The sequence below is a fragment of the Natator depressus genome, chromosome 6 (assembly GCF_965152275.1).
Source record: "Natator depressus isolate rNatDep1 chromosome 6, rNatDep2.hap1, whole genome shotgun sequence".
NCBI lineage: Eukaryota > Metazoa > Chordata > Testudines > Cheloniidae > Natator > Natator depressus.
This window is the reverse complement of record NC_134239.1, coordinates 43,681,571-43,707,240: the sequence shown is the minus strand read 5'-3', so window position 1 is coordinate 43,707,240 and position 25,670 is coordinate 43,681,571. Positions and strand designations below refer to the sequence as shown.

At 43.0% G+C, this 25,670-nt stretch overlaps 1 protein-coding gene across 1 annotated transcript in view; it reads right to left on the bottom strand.

Moving 5' to 3' along the window:
- Positions 1–25,670, bottom strand: part of KIF18A (kinesin family member 18A) — a 107,184-nt gene that overhangs the window by 6,715 nt on the left and 74,799 nt on the right. Inside the window, exons 14-15 of the mRNA XM_074956964.1 lie at positions 1,759–2,251; positions 874–978 (exon numbers count right to left, since the gene is read on the bottom strand). Coding sequence (XP_074813065.1) covers positions 874–978; positions 1,759–2,251 — 598 coding nt within the window. The remainder of the gene's footprint in view (positions 1–873; positions 979–1,758; positions 2,252–25,670) is intronic.

The following is a 25,670-nucleotide window of genomic DNA, read 5'->3' as shown; positions in this document are numbered from 1 at the left end:
ACTTATTTAAAGGGATGCTATTTTTTTTGTTTTTAATTAAAAACAAATTTTTCTGCTAAAGGACCCTTGAATAGCATCTCCTGAAATTAAAAAAACAACAACAACAAAAAAAAAAAAAACTCTTAAAAACTGGTGTGGTGTGAGAGGTATTTTTCTACTACCCTGATGTTCAGAAGCAATTTTTCACAGGCCACAGAGTAACTCCACAAAACATGAGGCCACCCTTTATCCTCCATGCCCTTCCCTTGCATAGAAGCCTGCTTGCTGCCCTTCCAGTTTCAGCTTTGCTGCTGCTATTACTAGTAAACATCCTCTTTCAGGATCTAAGTAGTGCAGTCCATGAAAGTGAAGTTATAATGGTTGAGACAGAAATTGTAATTGACTAACAAAACAGTGAAATTGATAACACACACAAAGTGATGTCAAATGCATGAAAAACATTCTTCTCTCTTTCAGTGTTGGTAATCTTCAGTGTTTTCTGTAACAGTAAGCACATTTTCAGATAGAAATTTGATTTTCAAATTGATGATGCAATTTCCCCTTCTAAATCAGAAGTCGTTTTCCCAAACACAGTGTAAGACAGTTATGGAAAATGCAGTGTTAGTCTGTACTGATTCTACTAAAACTAAAAAACAGTTCATATAAAAAAAATCCTCTTAAGAACCTTATTAACTTGGGAAGGTTAATACTTAAATCTGAATTGTCAAAGCCATTGTGGGTCAGAATAATTTCTCATATTTCTGGACACCAGTGACTTGATACAAACTTCTTCACATGTGGGAATTGTGATGAAAATGAATTGTGATGAAAATGAAAGCAGTAGGTAAAAGCTCATTTGAATGGCAGTGGAACAGACACTGTTTTTAAAATTACCTTAATAACTTCCTTTTTCTCTCAGCAGCCGAAGTCATTGCCATATAAGATGGCTGCTCATGCATTGGACCAGGATTTTTATTCAGCAGTGATGGGAGACCAAGTCTGAAATTAAAATAAGATACTAATTTAAATTATGAAGACCCTATCCTGTGTGAAAACAGTTATTTTTCACTTTTAGCCAAGTAAGTGTTTTTCAGCTGAAAAAAACAGTACTGGTAATAAAATGAATTTATTCCAATAAAAAGCAGAAATAGTTATAATGTCTTTTTTGAAAGGTAAGGACATACTTTATAACTTTTCTTTTGAAAGCCAAAACATGGTACTATGATATTAGTAGTTAACATTTATATGGCAGTTTTCCTCAGAGGACTAAAAAGTGCTTTCGAAGGAGGATTAGTATTTCCCCATTTTACAGATGGGAACATTTCTTAACTTCTCTGAATCTCAGTTTTTCTAATGCCACACAGAAGCAGTACTGGGAATAGTACCTGATTCCCATTAAATGCCCTGTACCTCATCTCTAGTATATTTGGTAGCAAAATACATCCAAAATGACCAGAAAATTTAACAACTTAATTTGCAGTTTGTTTTTAAGGTCTCATTAAAACAGGATAGGAGTTTCAAAAATGCTAAGTGTTGGCTTGACTCTCCTCCCACTGAAGTCAATGGAAATTTTATTATTGACCTCAATGACCAATGCTGAGAACTTTTGAAAAAAAAAAATCACAGCATTAGTTATTTAAGTTTACTAGAAGAATAAAAAACAGTAAAACTAAAACAGATTAACTGCATAAAAAGAAGCAATATAAAACAAAGCATGCAGGAAAAGAGGAATAGGAAAAGAATGAGGAATTCTCCTCATGCACGGATGCACATAACTACCTTTGTAAAACACTGCTGTTGCTGCACAGGTGTGACTCCTTTTCAGACAGGTCAGCAGAAGGGTCATTTGTGTTACTTGTACCTTCATACAGAGTCACTGTTGAGTTCATGTCTGTCTGTTCACACTGTGGTATCACGTTATATGTGAAGTCCATGTCACACTCTTCTTTCAAAGGGAAATGAATGTCTACATTACAATTGTTAACTTCGGGAAGACTTGCCACTTGTAATGGTTGCTTTACCACAGTCTGTGTACAAAAGATTGGCATAGATTTTCTGCAAACTTCTGGTGTATACACAATAGGACGAACCTCCTTGCAGAGGGAATCCTCCAGGCAACTAAGGCTAGACTGTTCAGAAGCTTTAGGACTTTGCGCTGTTGCTGGAGAGTTCATGAGCTTCCGCCTTGTTCTTTTTTGTGGAGGGACTGCACATTGGCTTACATGTTGCACATTTTTCTTGACTTCTTCTGAAGGCACGCCTGAAGGACTACCTGATCAATACAATGAAGACTAGTTAGCAGTTTACTGAAACTCTGTTCATTAGAGCACTGCTTCCCCCTCACCCACAATTCAAACTAGTGTAGCTGGGGTTTCATTTATTTTCCCTTCTTTCCTCCCTCCTCTGCCAAACAAAGTAAACTTCTATGCAAGAAAAAGCTATTAGAAATAATTTCTGTTAAATGAACACATTTGTATTTAAAGGAAAGAATACAATTATTTCTATTATGGTAATTGCCTGTATTGCAGAATTTGGTGCTGAACTCACGCATGTACAGAGATCTCTGTCCTAAAGAGCTTACAATCTAATTTGAAACAACACACTCTAGATGAGTGTGACAAAAAAATAGAAATAAGACAGTGACTAGGGAATGGCGCATAAATATAACGCAAGTAAGCTCCGATGATTACACAGGTTAGCTATTGTACAACTTAGTTGTTCCTGAAGGTTTTAAGTCATAAGTTATTATTTTTCCTTAAAAAAAGAGCACCTGGCCCCAACTGCCCTCACAATGTAGCCATTGTTAATTTGGCTGACTTCTAGTAAGTATTGCACACTGTGGGGCAGGTGTGATCATGAGGTGGAAGGAGAGAGGATTGTTACAAGTGGAGGGAGTAGAGGAAGAGACAAGAACAGGGAAGAAACCTTGGAGCTAATAAGAAAAGAGAAGAAGAGTAGGAAGGTTACATTGGATCTTGTCAGTCTTCTAAAAACAACCCCACTTCCAATAAAAGTGAAACAATTAAAACAATTAACAATTAAATGTTTTCTGAAAATCTTTAAAATGTCAAAGGAAGCAGGAAAGTAGATATACACGATCACACCCAACAGAGAATACTCTATTTACCCCTCAGTAAGTGGAATGACTAAAGTATTATGGCTTGATTTAAAACAAACAAATGCACAAAAACAACTGAGGGGAGAAAGGAGGGAAGATCCTATTTTTGCTGAAGTTTTTAGCAAAGGAGAATCAGCGTAAGATATATATCATTGTTTAAATAGCTGGGTTAGTGGTGACCCTGGTCAATGGGTAGTTTATAATATAAGTGAAACAATTCTCATGTTACAAATTGAAGCTAGCAGAGGCCAGTCATAAAAATGAAAGGTTCCTATATTTTACTTTCATTTTAACTTTTAAACTGATGAAGTAAACTCTGATACGCTTACAATTACACCTACTATGGGCTGGCTTCACTTCAGTTTGCAGTCTCAGAATCATACTTTACCTCTACTTTGCTTGCTTAATTCTATGATCAAGTAAGTAGTGAGTAGATTGCTCAGGAAATAATCTGAAATGTTAAACTGCAGTACTCACTGAGGAGGACGGATGAAAAAACTTTTGACTGAGAAAAAATTCAATGCAATTTTAGAAGTGAATTTTGAGCTTATCAACCTGAAATGTTCCTTAACTTTAGTCTTCTCCTACAGAGATTACCCTAGAACTTTTAACAGCTTGAAACACATGTGAAGGATGGAAAGTTGATTTAAAAAATATAGGTAATATAATAACTTTCATTTTTGCAACAAAATTACAGTATATACAAACAACAAGACCAGACAGCACATAGTTTATAATTTGCTAATTTTAGTTTGTAACTAAAGCTTAACTACCACCTTTTTTGTGCAGTAAAGGGGAGGGCAGTGATGAAATGTTAATAGAGAAACAATACATAAAATCATAGAATATTAGGGCTGGAAGAGACGTCAGGAGGTCATCTAGTCCAAACCCCTGCTCAGAGCAGGACCAACACCAACACAAACTAAATCATCCCAGCCAGGGCTTTGTCAAGCTGGGCCTTAAAAACCTCTAAGGATGGAGATTCCACCACCGCCCTAGGTAACCCATTCCAGTGCTTCACCATCCTCCTAGTGAAATAGTGTTTCCTAATATCCAACCTAGGCCTCCTCCACTGCAACTTGAGACTACTGCTTCTTGTTCTGTCATCTGCCACCATTAAGAACAGCCTAGCTCCATCCTCTTTGGAACCCTCCTTCAGGTAGTTGAAGGTTGCTATCAAATCCCCCCTCACTCTTCTCTTCTGCAGACTAAATAAGCTCAGTTCCCTCAGCCTCTCCTTGTAAGTCATGTGTCCCAGCCCCCTAATAATTTTCATTGCCCTCTGCTGGACTCTCTCCAATTTGTCCATATCATTTCTGTAGTAGGGGGCCCAAAACTGGACACAATACTCCAGATGTGGCCTCACTAGCCCCGAATAGAGGGGAATAATTACTTCCCTCGATCTGCTGGCAATGCTCCTACTAATGCAGCCCAACATGCCATTAACCTTCTTGGCAACAAGGGTACATACCTCTAGAAACCCTTCTTGTTACCCTTCACATCCCTTGCTAGCTGCAATTCCAGTTGTGGTTTGGCCTTCCTGCTACAGCCCAATATGCCATTGGCCTTCTTGGCAACAAGGGTACACTGCTGACTCATATCCAGCTTCTGGTCCACTGTAATCCCCAGGTCCTTTTCTGCAGAACTGCTGCTTAGCCCGTTGGTCCCCAGCCTGTAGCGGTGCATGGGATTCTTCCTTCCTAAGTGCAGGACTCTGCACTTGTCCTTGTTGAACCTCATCAGATTTCTTTTGGCCCAATCCTCTAATTTGTCTAGGTCACTCTGAACCTATCCCTAACCTCCAGCATATCTACCGCTCCCCCCAATTTAGTGTCATCTGCAAACTTGCTGAGGGTGCAATTCATCCCATCATCCAGATCATTAATAAAGATGTTGAAAAAAACCGACCCCTGGGGCACTCCACTTGATACTGGCTGCCAACTAGACATTGAGCGGTTGATCACTACCTGTTGAGCCTGACAATCTAGTCAGCTTTCTATTCACCTTATAGTCCATTCATCCAATTCATACTTCTTTAACTTGTTGGCAAAAATACTGTGGGAGACCGTATGAAAAGCTTTGCTAAAGTCAAGATATATCACATCCACCGCTTTCCCCATATCCAGAGCCAGTTATCTCATCATAGAAGGCAATCAGGTTGGTCAGGCATGACTTGCCCTTGATGACTCCATGCTGACTGTTTCTGATCACCTTCTTCTCCTCCAAGTGCTTCAAAATGGATTCCTTGAGGACCTGCTCCATGATTTTGCTGAGGGCTGAAGTGAGGCTGACTGGTCTGAAGTTCCCCGGTTTCTCTTTCTTCCCTTTTTAAAATATGGGCACTATAGTTCCTTTTTTCCAATCGTCTGGGACCTCCCCCAACTGCCACGAATTTTCAAAGATAATGGCCAATGGCTCTGCAATCACATCAGCCAACTCCCTCAACACCCTTGGATGCACTAGATCTGGACCCATGGACTTGTGCATGTCCAGCTTTTCTAAAAAGTCCTTAACCTGTTCTTTCACCACTGAGGGCTGCTCACCTCCTCCCCATACTGTGTTGCCCAGTGCAGCAGTCTGGGAGCTGACCTTGTCTGTGAAGACCGAGGCAAAAAAAGCACTGAGTACTTCAGCTTTTTTCCACATCATCTGTCACTATGTTGCCTCCCCCATTAGTAAGGGGTCCCACACTTTCCCTGACCTTCTTCTTGTTGCTAACATACCTGTAGAAACCCTTCTTGTTACCCTTCATATCCTTTGCTAGCTGCAACTTTAATTGTGCCTTGACCTTCCTAATTACATCCCTGCATGCTCTAGCAATATTTTTATACTCCTCCCTAGTCATCTGTCCAAATTTCCACTTCTTGTAAGTGTCCTTTTTGAGTTTAAGCTCACCGAAGATTTCACTATTAAGCCAAGCTGGTCGCCTGCCATATTTGCTATTCTTTCTGCACATCATAATGGTTTGGTTCCTGCGCCCTCAATAAGGTTCTTTAAAATACAGCCAGCTCTCCTGGACTCCTTGCCCCCTCATATTAGCCTCACAGGGGATGCTGCCCATCAGTTCCCTAAGGGAGTCGAAGTCTGCTTTTCTGAAGTCCAGGGTCTGTATTTTGCTACTCTCCTTCCTTCTTTTTGTCAGGATCCTGAACTCAACCATCTTATGTTCACTGCTGCCTAGGTTGCCACCCACTTCTACTTCCCTTACCAATTCTTCCCTGTTTGTAAGCAGCAAGTCAGGAGGAGCACGGCCCCTAGTTGGTTCCTCCAGTACTTGGACTAGGAAGTTGTCCCCAACACTCTCCAAAAACTTCCTGGATTGTCTGTGCATTGCTGTATTGCTCTCCCAGCAAATGTCAGGGTGATTGAAGTCCCCCATTAGAACCAGGGCCTGTGATCTGGAAACTTCAGTCAGTTACCTGAAGAAAGCCTCGTCTACCTCATCCTTCTGATCCGATGGTCTATAGCACACGCCCACCACAATATCACCCTTGTTGCTCTCGCCTTTAAACTTAACCCAAAGACTCTCAACAGGCTTTTCTCATTATGCTGTTTCATTTCACAGCTGTGGAATTTTTGTTTGAGTGTAGCATAAATGAAAGATATGTTTCAAAAATAATTTCCCAGTCTTCCATTTCATTTCGCCTACCACTATCTTTTATAGCCATACTGTGGTACAGACAGCTATTTTTCTCAAAGCCCATTGGCCAATGATAGGCAAGAGGGTTTTTTTGGTTTATAAACTAGTTTCAATTGGCGCTCTTGCAAGAGCACCAATGATTCCATTTATAGTTCACTACAAGGTCTGCTCTCTCATCCTTGGCCTTTTGTCAAGTACTGTATACATTTTTACTGTAAAAATGATGTCCTTTATTCAGAATATGTACCTTCTGTCACAACTAAAAATGGTGACCAGCGCTTCCATTTAAAGGTTTTTGGACAGCTTATATTCTGAAATCCCACAAAGCTTTATCCAGCAAATCCATTTCTAGTCTTTGAAACAACTATCCATTAAACATTTCAGGACACATTTTTAAATATTAATTTATGAGGCTTTGCTGCAGCTTATATGCATCTGAAAGTGTGTGTTTCGGGAAAAAGTAGTGGTTAGTGTTCTATTTGTCTGCCGTTACATTCCGACAATGAGGTTCCAATTTCAGAAAGTTTGCTTACTGTAAGATGCTGGGTTATGCAAATGTCCTAGGAATGACTAGGAAGTAAGTCTGTGATACACAAACATCTTGGAGAAAGTGCCAAGTTTTAGAAGCTTCTACAAGACTAAATACAGAAAACACTTTTAAATTAACTGTAAATGTGAGAGCATTTAAGCCATGAATTAGACAGTGGAGAACACAAAATTATTGCCAACATTAATAATTTGTTGAACTTCATCACAGTAAGAAATATTTCATACTGCAAAACAAGTACATTAATAAAAAGCAGATTGCAGGGGTTCTATCTGGGCAAATATAAGCCAGTAATAAAAATACCAGGCCTTTAAACTAACTAACTAACACAAGCAGAAAGAAATTCATAGTAAACAACAAGTTAAAATAAAACAGAGTACTAAGGCAAAGTGGCCAAGATACTAGAAATAAAGAGAATGTCCTACTGTAATCTCTTGATTATAGCATATGGGGCTTTCAGAAAAAACACTAAATATTGTGATATTCATGAGAAAATTATGAGAGTTGTCAACACTGCTTACAATGTTATTGTCACAGGCTCAGGCTAAGGCTAGCTAAGGTCTGGAACTAGAAAGCAAAGCGTCAAAGCCAGAAAGGAGAAAAGGTACAGGAGCTGTGGAAGAACATAAGAACAGCTAGGCTGTGTCAGACCAGTGGTCCATCTAGCTCAGTATCCTGTCTTCTGACTGCAGCCAATGCCAGAAACCTCAAAGGGAATGAACAGAACAAAGCAGTTATCAAGTGATCCATCCCGTCATCCAGTCCTAGCATCTGGCAGTCAGAGACTTATGGATACCCAGAGAATGGGGTCGAATCCCTGACCATTTTGGCTTATAGCCATCAATGGACCTAATTATTTTTTTGAACCCAGTTATAGTTTTGGCCTTCACAACATCCCCTGGCAACGAGTTCCACAGATTGATTGTGTGTTGTGTGAAGCAGTACTTCCTCCTTTTTTGTTTGTTTTAAACCTGCTGCCTATTCATTTCATTAGGTGACCCCTGGTTCTTGTATTATATGAAGGGGTAAATAAAACTTCCTTATTCACTTTCCTCCTCCATTATGAATGATGTGAAGAAAGACATCTCTCTTTCTAGGTCCTTATATCCAGGCTACATCTAAATCTTGTCATGCAGATGCAACCAACATCTCTAAGGCCTTGTCTACGCTGATACTTACAGTGATGAAACTTTCTTCGCTCAGGAGTATGAAAACTAAGCCCCCCCACCCTCGAGTGCTGCAAGTTTCAGCTCTGTAGAGTGGCAGTGTAGATAGTGCTACAGTGCTGGAAGCCACACTCCCAGTGCTGGTAGCTACTCTCCTCGCAGAGGTGGTTTTATTACCGTGCTGGGAGAGCTCTCCCAGAGCTCGAGCCGCGACTAAATCAGCTGTGTAGATATACCCTAAGATTATGTTTACACTGCAGCTGGGAGCGTCTCTCTCAACCTGGATAGACAGACTCACACTACCTCTGCTCAAGCTAGCATGCTAAAAATAGCAGTGTGGATGTAGTGGCACAGTTAGCGGCTTGAGCTAAGTGCCCTAATCCAAGCCTGCCTGACCCCCAGGGCCTGAGCTTGGGTGGCTGGCCCAAGCTGCTGCTCACATTGCAATGCCCAACCTGCTAGTTTTAGCTAGCTAAAAGTCAATGCTAGCTTGAGTCAAGCTCTCAGTTTCAGTGTAGATGTATCCAGTGATAGCCTTTCCTATTCATCCATACAGTAAAACATGTCCAAATTCTCATTATCTCACATCCCAGTGATTGCATCATTCTTCTCTGGCCTTGATTAATGCAACCTTGTCCTGCTCATATCCTTTGAGAATGCTGCTGCTAATCCCCTCTGCTCATGTCACCCATCTCTTTACATCCTCCACTTGGTTCCACTTCTCTATTGCATTAAATATAAGCTACTTGTTTTCATGGCCTATTCCCAGCCTACTTATCAGCCCATTTGCTGTAGAGATGTTGACACCCACATATCCAATTGGTCTATAATGCCAGCCTCCATTGTCCATTTGTTAAACTTTTAACAAGCACCTTCATGCTTTTTCAGAGGCTCACCTCATACTTGGGAGGAGTTCCCCATAAATATCAGCAAAAGTAACATACTGTCCTGTGTCTATGTCATACATCAGACACATAGATAAACCTAATTTCTTGGGGAAAAGTCAACATGGTTTTTGTAAAGAGACATCATGCCTCACCAATCTGCTAGAATTCTTTGAGAGGGTCAACAAGCATGTGGACAAGGTGGACCCAATGGATATAGTGTACTTAGATTTTCAGAAAGCCTTTGACAAGGTCCCTCACCAAAGACTCTTAAGCAAAGTAAGCTGTCATGGGATAAGAGGCAATCCTCTCATGGATTGGTAACCGCTTAAAAGATAGGAAACAAAGGGTAGGAATAAATGGTCAGTTTTCAGAATGGAGAGAGGTAAAAAATGGTGTCCTCCAGGGGTCTATACTGAGACCAGTCCTATTCAACATATTCATAAATGATCTGGAAAAAGGGGTAACCAGTGAGGTGCAAAATTTGCAGATGATACAAAACTACTCAAGATAGTTAAGTCCCAGGCAGATTGCGGGGAGCTACAAAAGGATCTCTCAAAACTGGAAGACTGGCCAACAAAATGTCAGATGAAATTAAATGTTGATAAACACAAAGTAATGCACATTGGAAAACATAATCCTAACTATACATATAAAATTATGTGGTCTAAATGAGCTGTTACCGCTCAAGAAAGATCTTGGAGTCACTGTGGATAGTTCCCTGAAAACACCTACTCAACGTGCAGCAGCAATCAAAAAAATGAACAGGATGTTGGGAATCATTAAGAAAGGGATAGATCATAAGGGAGAAAATATCATATTGCCTCTATATAAATCAATGGTATGCCCACATCTTGAATACTGCATGCAGATATGGTTGCCCCATCTCAAAAAAGATATACTGAAATTGGAAAAGGGCAACAAAAATGATTAGGGCTATGGAACAGCTGCCGTATGAGGAGAGATTAATAAGACTGGGACTTTTCAGCTTGGAAAAGAGACGACTAAGGGGGGATACGACTTAGGTCTATAAAATCATGACTGGTGTGAAGAAAGTAAATAAGGAAGTGTTATTAACTTCTTCTCATAACACAGTAACACATAGGGGTCACCAAATTAAATTAATAAATAGGCAGCAGGTTTAACACACAAGGAAATATTTCTTCACACAATGCACAGTCAACCTGTGGAACTCTTTGCCAGAGGATGTTGTGAAGGCCAAGACTATAACAGGGTTAAAAAAAGAACTAGATAAATTAATGGAAAATGGGTCTATCAATGGATATTCGCCAGGATGGAGTCCCTAGCCTCTGTTTGCAAGAAGCTGGGAATGAGCGACGGAGAATGCATCAATTGATTACCACCTGTTCATTCCCTTTGGGGCACCTGGCATTGGCCACTGTTGGAAGACAGGATACTGGGCTAGATGGTCCTTTGGTCTGACCCAGTATGGCCGTTCTTATGTTCTTACTTACAGATGGGGAACTCTATCTTGGGAAACAGTAACTCTGAAAAAGATTTAGGGATCATGGTGGATAATCAGCTGAACATGAGCTCCCAATGTGATGCTGTGGCCAAAAGAGCTAATGTGATTCTGGGATGCATCAACAAGGGATTCTTGGGTAGAACTAGAGAGGATATTTTACCTCTGTATTTGGTGCAACCACTCCTGGAATACTGTGTCCAGTTCTGGTGCCCCCAATTCAAGAAGGATGTTAATAAATTGGAGAGGGTTCAGAGAAGAGCCATGAGAATGATTAAAGGATTAGAAAACATGTCTTATAGAGATAAATAGATTGAACTCCTTGAGTCTATCTTAACAAAGGGAAGGTTAAGGAGCGACTTGATTATAGTCTATAAGTACCTACATGGGGAACAAATATTTAATAATGGGCTCTTTGATCTAGCAGAGAAAGGTATAACATGATTCAATGACTGGAGGTTGAAGCTAGACAAATTCAGACTGGAGTCTGAACAGAGTGAAAATTTTGAATGGTGAGAGTAATTTAATCATTGGAACAAATTACCAAGGCTTATGGTGGATTTTTCATTACTGACAATTTTTAAATCAGGATTTGATATCTTTCTAAAATATATGCTCTAGGAATTATTCTGGGGAGTTCTATTAATCCTCTTTCAAATCCCTCTAAAAACTCTTTTTTTCCATGATTCCAACAAAAAAAACTAGACAACAGCAAGGCTGCTGGTGTGCTGAGACCACTACCTATCTCGCTGACCAATGCTGACTCATTGTTCCTTTGCTCCCCCCATCCCCATCTAGTTTCCTTTGTTTTATATTTAGATCGTAAGCACCTTTGGGGCGGGAACAGTCTTTTTGTTCTGTTTTTGTCAGGGCCTACCACAAGGGGGTCCTGAACCATGACTAGGACTCTGAGGTAGTATGGCAATACAAATATTTCATAGAACCCAGGAGCCATATTTACCAGACTGCTGCTTTACACAAATTCACAAATAGTTATGGCACAAATTGAACATGAGATGGGCATGAAATGTATCAAAGTGAATTAATTAGGGAAGTCTTTAACATTGTGTTATCCCAATCTTACAAGGAAAGAATAGTACTGAAGCTAAGTACAGCAAGATAAGTAAATTTTGGGGCTCTCTTAATATCGGTCATTACATTATTAATGCAGTTTAAGGAAAGTCTGTCTTGAATAACAACTCTTACTACACAGGATGAGCGTTCCCATAGAGTTCAGCTGAATACAAGGGTTATGATACATAAAGATAGGATAGTAATTTATGGGGGTTTCCTGAAACCACAATGATTTGTTAAGATATGCTGTAAGCGCATGCATTTCATCTACATCTCAGCAGTTTTGTCCAGCAAACATTCCTTGAGCCTATATTTCTGTCATACAAATCTGGGTGTTTTTTAGTATACGTCTTGTCTAGCTTTTACATTACAGATAAGACAGAGCTTCTGCAGTTTGGAGAAGCCAGCGAAAAGTACCACTAAACTAGTGCTATGAACTTTTCTTTGGGTTGGGAATAGCATAGGCTACTGGAGTTCTATCTAACACTGTTTTTTATGCAGTAAAAAACAGTTACTTACTTTCTCAAAACTGTTGTTCTTCGAGATGTGTTGTTCACGTCCATTCCCCATTAGGTGTGTGCGCGCTGCGTGCACAAGCGTCGGAAACTTTTCCCCCTAGCAGCTCCTGGCGGAGCCCCCCAAGTGGCGCCACTGCGCCATGCATATATACCCCTACTGGCCTGACCCCCTCCAGATCCTTCTTGCCGGCGACTCCGACAGAGGGTGGTGGAATGGACGTGAACAACACATCTCGAAGAACAGTTATGAGAAAGTAAGTAACCGTTTTTTCTTCTTCGAGTGCTTGTTCATGTCCATTCCACATTAGGTGAAACACAAGCTTACCTCTGCAGGAGGGTAGGAGTCACAGAACAACTGCTCGGAGGACTGCTCTCCCAACCACTGCGTCCTCTCTGGCCTGCTGGTTGACTGTGTAGTGGGTCGTGAAGGTGTGCACCGAGGACCAGATGGCTGTTCTGCAGATCTCTTGGATCAGGACCTGTGCCAGGAACGCCGTGGAAGTCGATTACGCCCTGGTCGAGTAGGCTGTGACCACCGGGGCCGGAACAACTGCGAGCTCATAGCACGCCCGGATGCAGCTTGTAATCCAAGACGAAATCCACTGCGTCGACACTGGGAAGCCTTTCATCCTCTCAGCTACAGCCACAAACAGCTGCGTGGATTTGCGAAAGGGCTTGGTGCGCTCCAGATAGAACTCCAGTGCTCGATGCACATCCAGGGCGTGCAAGCTGCGGTGACTCGGGTCCATATGGGGTTTTGGGAAGAACACTGGCAGACAAATGTCCTGGCCCAAATGGAATTGGGAGACCACTTTAAGGAGGAACTTGGGGTATGGCCGGAGCTGCACCTTGTCCTTGTGAAATACTGTAGACGGTTCAGAGGTGAGGGCCCTCAGTTCGAACACCCTTCTGGCCGAGGTAATGGCAACCAGAAATGCCACCTTCCAGGAAAGGTGGAGGCGAGAACAGGAAGCGAGGGGCTCCAACCCTTTAAGGAACCGTCCCACCATTGGGTGGGAAAACACAGAGCCTCCCCGAGAACCCCGGATGGAAGGCGGAGATGGCCGCTAGGTGTACTCTGAATGGGGACGGGGCTAGCCCTTGCTTCTTGAGGTGCAGGAGGTACTCCAGGATGGCCTGCACCGGGGCCTGTCACGGCTGCACCTGTCGGGGTTCACACCAACACGAGAACCTTTTTCACTTGTCCATATAGGTTGCCCTGGCAGAGGGCTTTCTACTGCCAAGCAGAATCTTGGGAAGGGAAGGGAGTACTGGCTCTCCAGGGCATTTAGCCACAGAGTCTCCACGCCGTCAGGTGCAGTGACTGTAGGTCGGAGTGGAGAAGCTGCCCGCTGTCCTGCATAATGAGGTACCGGTGTAGGGGCAGGACTACTGGGGCCTCCACCGACAGCTCTAGGAGCAACGTGTACAGTGCTGGCGGGCCCAGGCTGGGGTGATGAGGATCACCACCACCCTGTCCCTGTGCACCTTGAGTAGGAAGGACCTTGTGCACCAAGGGGAGCGGGGGGAAGGCATACGTCCGCGAGCGAGCCTGGGCTGCGGCCCTGGAATGAGCAGAACCACGGGCACTGGGTGTTGGCCCTGGTGGCAAACAGGTCTGCCCTGGTGGCAAACAAGTCTACCCGGGGAAACCCCCATCTGCGGAAGAGCGAAAGCACGACGTCCGCCCTGAGCGTCCACTCGTGCATGCGGTACAACCTGCTGAGGGAGTCCGCCAGCTCGTTTTGTACCCCCGGGAGATAGGACGCCTCGAGGTGAATTGCATGGGCTATGCAAAGGTCCCAGAGGAGGAGAGCCTTGTGACAGAGTGGTGAGGAACGAGCCCCACCCTCCTTGTTTATATAAAACATGGCAGTAGTGTTGTCTGTCAGAACTGTCATGCTGTGATCACTCAGAGTGGTGTGAAATGTCTGGCAGGCGAGACAAAGTGCCTTGAGCTCCTTCACATTGATATGGAGCGACCGCTCTGCTCCGGACCACAACCCCTGCATCATGAGGTCCCCCAGGTGAGCCCCCCATCCGTGGTCTGACGTGTCCGTCACCAGCATCACGTCCGGTTGTGGGGCGGCAAAGGGGATGCCTTCGCAAACCACAAGCTGGGACTGCCACCACAGCAGGGAGTCCAGCACGTCCCTTGGGGCTGTCACTACCAAGTCCAGGGGGGTCCCGAGCGAGCCACGCCTGCAGAGTCCTGAGTCTCAGTCTGGCATGCCTGACCACGTGCGTTCATGCTGCCATGTGACCCAGCAGCTGCAGGCAGCACCTGACCGTTGTCGCTGGAAACTGGCATGGGTAGGCCACCGCTTGCTGGATAGCTCAGAATCGGGATATTAGAAGGCTTGCCCTGGCCTGCACCACGTTCAGGACCGCCCCTATGAATTCCACTTTCTGCGTGGATACAAGCGTGGACTTGGGGACGTTGACCAGGAGCCCCAGCTCGCAGAACAATCTTAGGGCCACCTCCACATGGCCCCGCACTTCCGCCTCGGATCATCCCGCCAGGAGCCAGTCGTTGAGGTACGGGTACACCCGGATTCTCTGCCTTCATAAAAAGGCTGCCACCACTGCCATGCACTTCGTGAACACCTGTGGGGCTGCGGCTAGACTGAATGGGAGAACTGCAAACTGGTAATGTTCTTGGCCCATGGTGAAGCGTAGGAACCGCCGATGTGCTGGGTGGATGGCGACATGAAACTATGCGTCCTTCATGTCGAGTGCAGAGTACCAGTCACCCAGATCAAGGGAAGGGAAGATGGTGCCCAGAGAGACCATGCGGAACCAGGCCTTGACCAGGAACTTGTTGAGCCCGTGCAGGTCTAGGATGGGGCAAAGGCCTCCTTTGGCCTTGGGGATGAGGAAGTACCGGGAATAGAACCCCTTCCCCCTTAGGCTGTGTGGCACTGCCTCTACCGCCCCTGCCTCTAGCAGCGAATGGACTTTCTTCTCTAGGAGATGCTCGTGAGAGGGGTCCCTGAAGAGGGACAGAGAATGGGGGTGGGAGGCAAACTGCAGGGAGTACCCATTCCACACCATGCGTAAGACCCAACGGTCTGACGTAATGGTTGACCATGCACGGGAGAAACGGGACAGGCGGTTCAGGAAACAAAGGGACAGATCCGGTGCCTGGTCTGGTACGCTGTCCTCGAACACACCTTCAAAAGCCTGGCTTAGTGCCCGGATGGGGTTTGTGTTGGCCTTGGTTCTGGCCTGGCGCATTACTGTTACTATTGTTATTGCGCTGTCGCCTGTTATCCCTGCCTCGCCTACGGTAAGGCTCATGCCTATGGCAAGGCTGGTACTGGTGTTGAGGAGGAGGCCGAAGCTTAAAAGGGCTTCTTCTGGGTCGCCGGGGTGTGCATACGCAGTGACTTAAGCATAGCTCGCGAGTCCTTGAGGCTGTGCAGCCTCATGTCTGTCTGGTGCGAGAAGAGCCCGGACCCTTCGAAGGGGAGGTCCTGGAGCGTATTCTGGACCTCCGGCGGCAGCCATGCCAAGCACCTCATGACCATCCCAAGCGCCTCATGACCATCCCTGACTCGATTGTTCTAGCCGCCACGTCTGCCGAATCTAGGGAGGCCTGGAAAGAGATCTTGGCAACTGACTTGCCCTCGTCCACCAGGGCCGTGAACTCCTGTTGGGAACCTTGCGGGAGGTTGTCCTTAAACTTCCCCACCGCTGCCCAGGAGTTGAAATTGTGCCTGTTGAGGATGGCCTGCTGGTTTGCAATCCTCAGCTAAAGGTCCCCAGATGAGTACACCTTTCTGCCAAAAAGGTCCAGGCGTTTCGTCTCCTTGGCCTTAGGGGCTGGGGCCTGCTGTCCATGGCGCTCCCTTTCGTTTACCGCCGAGACCATTAGGGAGCATGGACTTGGGTGGCAGAACAGGAACTCATAGCCCTTAGATGGGGCAAAGTATTTACGCTCCACTCCTTTGGCCGTTGGAGCGCTGGAGGCCGGGGTCTGCCATATGGTCTTATAGTTGGACTGAAGGGTCTTAATGAGCGGGAGTGCTATTCAGGATGGACCTTTGGGGCTCCATGGCCACCATGGGGTCTGCCTTCTCAACTGTCTCCTCAGCCTGCAACCCCAAGTTCTGCGCGACCCTGCATAGCAACTCCTGGTGGGCTCTATGGTCTATTGGTGGAGGGCCAGACACTTCTGTACCCACCACCGCCTCATCCGGGGATGACAAGGAGGTTAGCTGCTGCTCGACCCCCTCTGGTTGGTCCTCCTGCTCCCCTTCTCCTGTGTGAGGGGCCTCCGACTCAGGCAGGGGCGGGAGTCCAGGGGACAGCACTGGACTCAGTGCTAGTCTCTCTGGTTTATCCTGGGGGGATGCTGGAGGCCTGGATACTGTAGCCTCTGGCACCGTCTGGCGTCGATGCGGGGACCGGGACCGCTGCACTGAGTAACTTGCCCTGGATGGGGCCCCTTGGCACTCCTGATAGCCCCCAGGGGTCCAGAAGGGCCAATGGCCGTTGCCAGCCCACCTGAGGTTCCCTGCTGTCTGGGGCTCAGTGCGGGTACTATAGCAGCCGGAGTTGGCACCGGACTGTGGTGATGCCGATTGCGAAGGCCATGGCGGTGCCAACGATCTGCGCCGGCAGGAGAACGTTCGGCTCCTGGCTGAACGGGAGCAGTACCGGCATCCCAGGACCGGGATCTGGACTGGGACCATCTGCAGGAGTCCTCTGGCGAGGGCCGTCTCAACTCCTCCCAGTGCTAGTCTCTGGGGGAGAGAGTTGTGCCCTTTCCGGTGCTTCCTTGTGCCGGCCCACTCCCGGTGACACGATCAGCTTCTGGGCTGCTGGCAACTGTGAGTCCGCGGAGTCGGAGCTCGACCTGGAGCAACTCTGGGAGCGGTGCTGGGACGGTGTCCTTGAGTAGCACACCATTGCTGGCTTACCCCTCGATGGCACCCGAGGCATGGGTGCTGGAGGATTCTCCCCATATGGGAGGGGGCTCGCTGCCGACAGCTCGATGAGGTCCTTTGCAGCCTCAAAGGTGCCAGGCATGGAGGGCTGATCCGTTATGCCCTCGAGCCCATCGTCCGCACTGAGATCACTTAGGGCTCGGTGGGGCTTGTGCTCCTGGGACCACTGGTGTCAGCGCCGGTACCACGGCCTTCCCGCTCTTATGGGCGCTCTGGGCCTTGGGAGGCGCCGGTCTCCTGTGCGGGAATGACCGCGCCTTCCTTTCAGCAGTGCTGGGGGCCGCACCAGGGAAGACGAGCGGTGCCGGGGCCTAGTCTGGAGCGCTGGGGCTGACAGTTTATGGTGGTTAGCTGGTGCCGGGTCTCCCGACGGCTCCGGGGCACTACGCACCGAGGAAGCCTGAGCTGGTGTTGGGCACTCCAGGCCCGGTGGCTGCAATGCGGCCTCCATCAACAGCTGCTTTAAACGAAAGTCTCTTTCTTTCCTTGTTCTTGGCTTAAACGCCTTGCAAATCCTACACCGTTCAGTTTGATGTCCATCCCCCAGGCAACGTAGACACGAGTCGTGGGGGTCACTAACTGGCATAGGTTTGTGGCACGTGCAGCAAGCCTTGAAGCCGTGGGCCTGCGGCATGCCCCGCAGCCCGGGGCGGGTGCTGGAAGCCTCCAAGCACCTAATCACATAAGTGTCCACAATAAGGGTATGTTAACTAACTGATAACAGCTACTCTGAAGGCTAAGGGACTGCTCTTCTATGAGAGAGAGAGAGAGAGAGGTTGTTCCAATGCCGCCACGGACGGTAAGAAGGAACTGGAGGGCGTTGTGCCAGCAGTGTTATATATGCACGGTGCAGTGGCGCCACTTGGGGGGCCCTGCCGGGAGCCGCTAAGGGAAAAAGTTTCCGATGCTCATGCATGTGGCGTGCACGCACCTAATGTGGAATAGACATGAACAAGCACTCGAAGAAGGATTTCTTTTCCTGATGCAGATTCAGCACCATCCACAGGAGTTTGGTTGTGTTCTATGCTTCTAATATGTCTCTACCTTATTTGTCAGGGGAAATTTACAGGCACATTAACATGGCTGACAAACAGTGAGCTGCATATATTTCCAAAGGAGACATTTCCATACATAGTGTACTAGGGTTCTTATTTTCCAGCTATGCCAATGCTATCATTTCTAACTAAAAGCTGCAAAACTAACAAGTGAAACTGCAGAGAGCACTGCAGTTATAAATCTGGGCACCATGCAAAGAAGTTAGTGGTGACTGGACGCCTTTTTGTGAGGACTCTCTTCTACAGACCTCAGTACAAGAGCTAACTACACATGGTAGATTTTAATTAGGGCTGTCAAGTGATTAAAAAAATTAATCACGATTAATCGCACTGTTAAACAATAACAGAATACTATTTAAATATTTTTGGATGTTTTCTACATTTTCAAATACATTGATTTCAATTAGAACACAGAATAAAAAGTGTACAGTGCTCACTTTATATTTATTTTTGATTACAAGTATTTGCACTGTAAAAAACAAAGAAATAGTATTTTTCAATTCACCTAATAGAAGTATTGTAGTGCAATCTCTTTATCATGAAAGTTGAACTTACAAATGTAGAATTACATACAAAAAAACTACATTCAAAAATAAAACAATGTAAAACTTCAGAGCCTGCAATTCCACTCAGTCCTACTTCGTATTCAGCCAATCGCTAAGATAAACAAGTTTGTTTATGTTTGCAGGAGATAATGCTGCCTGCTTCTTGTTTATAATGTCACATGAAAGTGAGAATGGGTGTTTACATGGCACTGTTGTAGCCGGCTTCACAATATATTTAGATGCCAGATGCGCTAAAGATTCATGTGTCCATTCATACTTCAACCACCATTCCAGTGGACATGCATCCATGCTGATGACGGGCTCTGCTCAATAACAATCCAAAGCAGTGCGGATCGACGCATGTTCATTTTCATCATCTGCGTCAGATCCCACCAGCAGAAGGTTGATTTTCTTTTTTGGTGGTTTGGGTTCTGTAGTTTCTGCATCAGAGCATTGCTCTTTTAAGACTTCTAAAAGTATGCTCCACACCTCGTCCCTCTCAGATTTTGGAAGGCACTTCAGATTCTTAGAACTTGGATTGGTTAGAAATCTCACACTGATGCCTTCTTTGCCTTTTGTGAAATCTACAGCTAAAGTGTTCTTAAAATGAACAACATGTGCTGGGTCATCATCCAAGACTGCTATAACATGAAATATATGGCAGAATGCGGGTAAAACAGAGCAGGGGACGTACAATTCTCCCACAAGGAGTTCAGTCACAAGTTTAAATAATGCATTTTTTTTTTTTAATGAGCGTCATCAGCAAGGAAGCATATTCTCTGGAATGATGGCTGAAGCACGAAGGGCCATATGATTGTTTAGCGTATCTGGCACGTAAATACCTTGCAATGCCAGCTACAAAAGTGCCATGCAAATGCCTGTTCTCGCTTTCGGGTGACATTGTAAATAAGAAGAGGGCAGCATGGTCTCCTGTAAATGTAAACAAACTTGTTTGTCTTAAAGATTGGCTGAACAAGAACTAGGACTGAGTGGACTTGTAGGCTCTGAAGTTTTACATTGTTTTGTTTTTTAGTGCAGTTATGTAACAAAACAAACAAAAATTTGTAAGTTGTACTTTCACAACAAAGAGATTGCACTACAGTACTTACATGAGGTGAGTTGAAAAAACACTTTCTTCTGTTTATCAGTTAATAAAAAATAATATACACTTTGATTTCAATTACAACACAAAATATAATATATATATGAAAATGTATATAATCCAAAATATTTAATAAATTTCAATTGGTATTCTATGAACAGTGCAATTAAAACTGCGATTAATCATGATTAATTTTTTTAATCACGATTAATTTTTTTGAGTTAATCATGCGAGTTAACTGCCATTAATCGACAGCCCTAATTTTAATATAATTAGGTTATACAGTCTCCCAACATCTGATGCACCACACTGAAAGTTATAGTTTGGTACAATTGGCTGACACTGAAAATACCGTATGCCTAAAATTTAAACACCTATATGAACAGCTTCTCTCTATTTTCTAAATGGTAGCGCACTCAATTCTAGGAAAGTCTTGTCCAAATAAGAGATTTGAATACTTGGGTAACATATACAAGACATATTAAAAGAGGAGAATCATGTATGTAACACTGTCAATTAATTTGCAGTTGAGTATGTTCACATTGATTGAATGCTACTTTTGCATAATGGTGTTGCACTGGCCTATTTTCTAAATCTTCTTAGAATCTGTTCTTAGTGAACTTAGTTCTATGTGAACTCTGCTGTATGGGGCCATACAGCTGTGTGTTCAAAAGAATGATCCAGGTGATTGTGCAGGCATGTGGTCATTTTACATGGCCTTCCTTTTACACTGACATCTGTTCAGGGAGAGGCAAAACAGTTTCAGATTTAAAGGACTGAAATAATTCTGGAATTTATTTCATTAACTGAAACATTTTTATGATGCAACTTTGGGGTAATATTATCCCTTGATTGACTTAATATTAACCAGAGACATCTAAGTACTTTGTCGGAGGATGGCTGCTTCTTAGTATATGTGTACTCTGCTAATTTCTCCCTAAATGTGTCATTGTGCAAACAGAATGAATAAGGAGTCAGTACATTCTCATTTGCCACATCCACTAATATAAAACACTTAAGTAACATGGTGATGACTAACATCCCAGAAGCCAATTAACAAGACCATTCATTAAAACGGTTTATATTAAAATGAACACTAAGAGGGAATACATCTTATTCCTAGATAATGAACTAAAATTGAATTAATGGCCAAATAAAAAGGTACAAAAAGAAAGTCTTAAAGGAAGGCCATCTAACATGACAAACACTTAATCAAACGTATGTTATGTGGTATAGCAAATAAAAATTTGCATACAAAATGGATCCTTTGAAAGAAGAAAGCCCACCATCTGAAATGGTTCTGACTGTATTTACCCTGTAGAGCCATTCAAACCACTAAATTTTAGTATTAGGCTTATTGACTGGAACGTAGGTATCAGATAGGCAGGCACACCTATGGTAATGTAAAAAGTATGTTTTCATCTGAAAAAGACAATTTGTAAAATTGGTCAAATGTTATGATTTGTATGGATTTTTTCCCCTCTTGCTTACTGTACTGTAAAAATTTTCTAATAGACCCAGTCAGCTGATCACTGGAGCTCAGGAGTATTAAACTGTTCTCTTTGCTTGCTATATGAGAACGAGTCATTATGAAGTCTACAATTAGTGCTTTCAGTATATACAGATATTTGATATGCAATAGAAATATTTACACTAAAAATAAGGGACTGGAGTAAAATATATTTTACAATGGAAGTGACATCACCAATTGGATTTCCTTGAGCAAAATGCTTATTTCTAAAAATAGAAATTCTCATTGAAGACAGATCACGTACCTACTGAACTGACTGATCTATAGTGGTAGGCTAATGAATATTAAGTCTATACTTGCCAAAATTTGTTATTCATCAACTGTTTGTTTTACCAGATAATTTTATATATAAATAGTTTAAGTGCAAAAGTGATTTAAAGAAGGAGTTAAAAGTGTCCCTTCAAATAAAAGAGGCAGCAGGTTTTGGTCATCCTTTGGTTTGCCCAGAAGACTTTACCCTGAGGAACTAATTTATCAAGAGGTGAGTGTGCAATCATAAGAGATTTACAGAGGTGTAAGTTAATGTAAAAAGCAGAATGCAGTATTTAGCAATCATGAGTCACAGCCCAAATAAGTAGGGTTTGTGACAAAGAGACACTGATGAATCGGATTAGTTCTAATTGAAGTTTGGGACAGAATAATAGCCAGGATTCTTCTTCTTCTAGAACTCATGTTAATACATGCAGGAGGGGATATTTCTGGAAACTGTGCTAAATTAAGTCTGCCAGGTTGTTCTGATAAAGTGAAATCAAATATTAATGTATGCATTTCAATAAACATTTCTGGGCTAAAAATGATTGATCTAATTACTACACTAATCATAAATTCTGATTCTTTTAACAACTTTCTGACTCACGGAATTCCGAATCGCAAATTATATCTAGTGAATGAATTTCAGCTACTGAATATTCATGTGACCCAGAGGGATCATTATGGTGGACAATTTAATGACATTCTAAAACAATAGCTATGATGTGAAAAGGATAGAAAACAGTTTGCATTCATGGGACTAGCATGGTGGTCATTATTAATATTTTATTCAACATGAAGGAAGGAAGTCAGTCGTATTAGGACAGGGTGAATGAGCTATTCAGTATATAACAAGTCTTTTAAATAAGGCAGAAAAATGTTTTTCCTTTTTTAATCAATTTTTTTTTTTACTATCACACAACTATATCCGAATTGTCCCTGCCCCACACAATAGTAAATTGACTTTACTTTTGGATATTTGTCACTAGGGAAGGTAATGGATGCCATTTTTTCCTGTAAATCAATTTTGTTCTCTCACTGCTAATGCACAGTGAGACTTCAGGAAATGGGATGCCTGAAACCATGCCAAGAACGTCCTCATTCACAGAAATACTTGTAAATACCAGTTATGGCCCTCAACCTAGCTTTGTGCCTCTTTCCCCCATGCACACCCCCCCACTCTACACTGTGAATAGTGTGGGTCACTCTATTAACCAAGACCCTAAATCGATGGAACCTTAAGACTATTTTCATGAACTTATACCTATTCCATATCTTGAATTTTTACACACCATTTACGTTTTATTCAATGACCGCTCCAAATAATTTGAGATTTCATTCAACATACACAAACTGCAACCAAATAAAAATATCTTCTAACCTATTCCTAAAACACTCCTTTAACCCATAGGAAGATGACAGATTTTTCTCAAAAGATAAATTTGTAATTGAAGTAATTTCAAAGCAAAGAATTAATATATTTGAGCAACTTCTGAAATGAAGGTGTATTTTGACTGTTGAATAACAATAGTATACACTTTGCAAAATTTCTGTGTTTTAATGAGAAAGAAGTTATGGTTCTATTTAATGCACAAAACTTATATAGCAATTCTGTGCTAAGGTTTCATAATTAAATGACCAAAAGTCAGGAGATGCAAAAGGTAAAGTTCTGGGAACTGTCATTTCAGCCATTTTGTGCAACCTACAAACTTTATGCTAAGAAAAAAAGCAAATATATTAAGATACACACTTTAGGGGGAAAAATTGGAAAATACTGCATATGCACAACATGACCAAGTTACTATTGCTGTAAAAAATTACATTTCTTCATTTTTGCAGCTTTAGTTGTACTATCTTGGTATTACAGGTTAGATTTTTTTTTTTTAAAGTAAAGCAAAAAAATACCCTCCTCAAAACCATTCACACCCCAACCGGGGGAAAAAAATGAACAGAAATGCCTTCTAGTACACCTTAGCTACAGCATTTATTTCCCATAATGAAAATAAGCAAATTGCATAAGCAGATACAATTGAAAACATAAGAATCAGGAATTTCCTGCCAACAGTCTTTATATGAAACTTTGCAAGGAAGGTTTCAATGTGTTTTTTAAAATAGGTATTGTATGCTGATAAAGGTAATTCTTTTAAACATGCTGCATAACAGAGATAGAAAAGATCAGAACTTTTGGTTGCCACCTCTGCCAATACAAGATTGCTCTAGGGCTTTTTCTAATCTAACTTTACATGATCAGAGGATACAGCTTCCACCATCAGTATTGTCAGAAATACTAATGACACCAGTAGTGTGTGCATGAAGGGCTGTGAGATCAACATAGGGAAAAGAGCTAACAGATATCTGAATTTGCTTTGGAAAAGATGGTGAAAGGCTTCTAAAGGTTTAAGGAAATCCATGTTTGCATTGCTGTCCCTCTCAGTCCTCCAGGGAAGGCTGGCTAGCTATATGGGGCATGGTCGACCCATAGTGAGCAGGGTCCTGTGAGCGAAGCAGGAATGGCATGACTGACTTGCAGCACAAACAGGCTTTGGTTAGACTGGCAGGTATGGCATGGCGAGCCTGGGCATTTCTGCACCTTCTACTGCCAGACTTCTGTAGGCTACTGATGTTCTTCCAGGGAGCCTACAATGAAAGCTGCTGAAGCCAGTGACCTTGATATCAGAAGGGGTTTAAAAAAATCCTGCTGCATGGCCCGCTTGATGTTAAACATCAGCTAAGTGACACACAGAATCCTTTCTTGGTTGTTTTGGTTTCTTGTTGCCCTGAGCAGGAGAGCTGGTAAAGACTTCCTGCAAGCTGCTGGAGGCAGTTCAAACTGGCTAGCTGGCTGGGTGTTCAGCGATATGGCCATTCCCAGTCTGCCTGATTGACAAGTCTGGTTATTGCCCCCAAGAAGCTGCAAACTCAAGAGTAAGAACCATTGTAATGGATCTGCAGACTTTCCCTATGAATAAGCGTTCTTGTGTGATTTCTCTCAGAACCATGCCAGAACACTTTCTTACAAAATTTATAAGGTAAAACTGGCTGCTTCTCCTGACCCATGTAACTCAAAAGCAGGGGAGAGAAAGATGCTTAAAATCTTCATTATACTGTCTCCTCGTTGCCAACAACCCTAGTTTAAATCCGATAGCAACCTATGAAAAACTAGTGGCTTGCAACTGTAATTCTTTCCTTGTCCTCCTATTGCAATGCTTCAACTGCTACAGATTTCTAGGCATCATGGATTATAATGTGAAAAGTGTCACAAAAGAGTTTAATTCTATCATTTTAACCATACCATTTTAGTTCCACATGACAGCTATTTTATAAATTAATGCTGCAGGAGCATCAAGTATTAATTGCCAGTTTTTAAAAACTGATAGCTTTCTTATTGTTTGTTGAATATATCAGCCATTGAAGCTACCTTAATTTGACATTGAACTTTAAAAAAGTTTCATATTTCCATTTTCTTAATACACTGTAAGCAAAAGGACAATGTTGTAAAAAAAAAAAAAAATCCTGCCTGGTGTTTTATGATGTGAAAAAATCAGCAATTTCCTTTATGGCCACAGACATTGTTTTCTATACTATTTCAGTTTTACACCTACACTGACCATAATTACTTGTAGATAGCTAGACAGACATATTTGGAACTTTCATTAATGAATAATGCATGATAATTAGAATCTTCTTAGTTCAGTCAAACAACTGTAATAACTTTATAAACATATACTGAAAAGGAAGTTATATTTCCCTAGTATATCTTAATATATGATCCATGAGCGCTGGCACAGCATGATTAGCATATTTAGTCATAATAGTATTTCATTTCT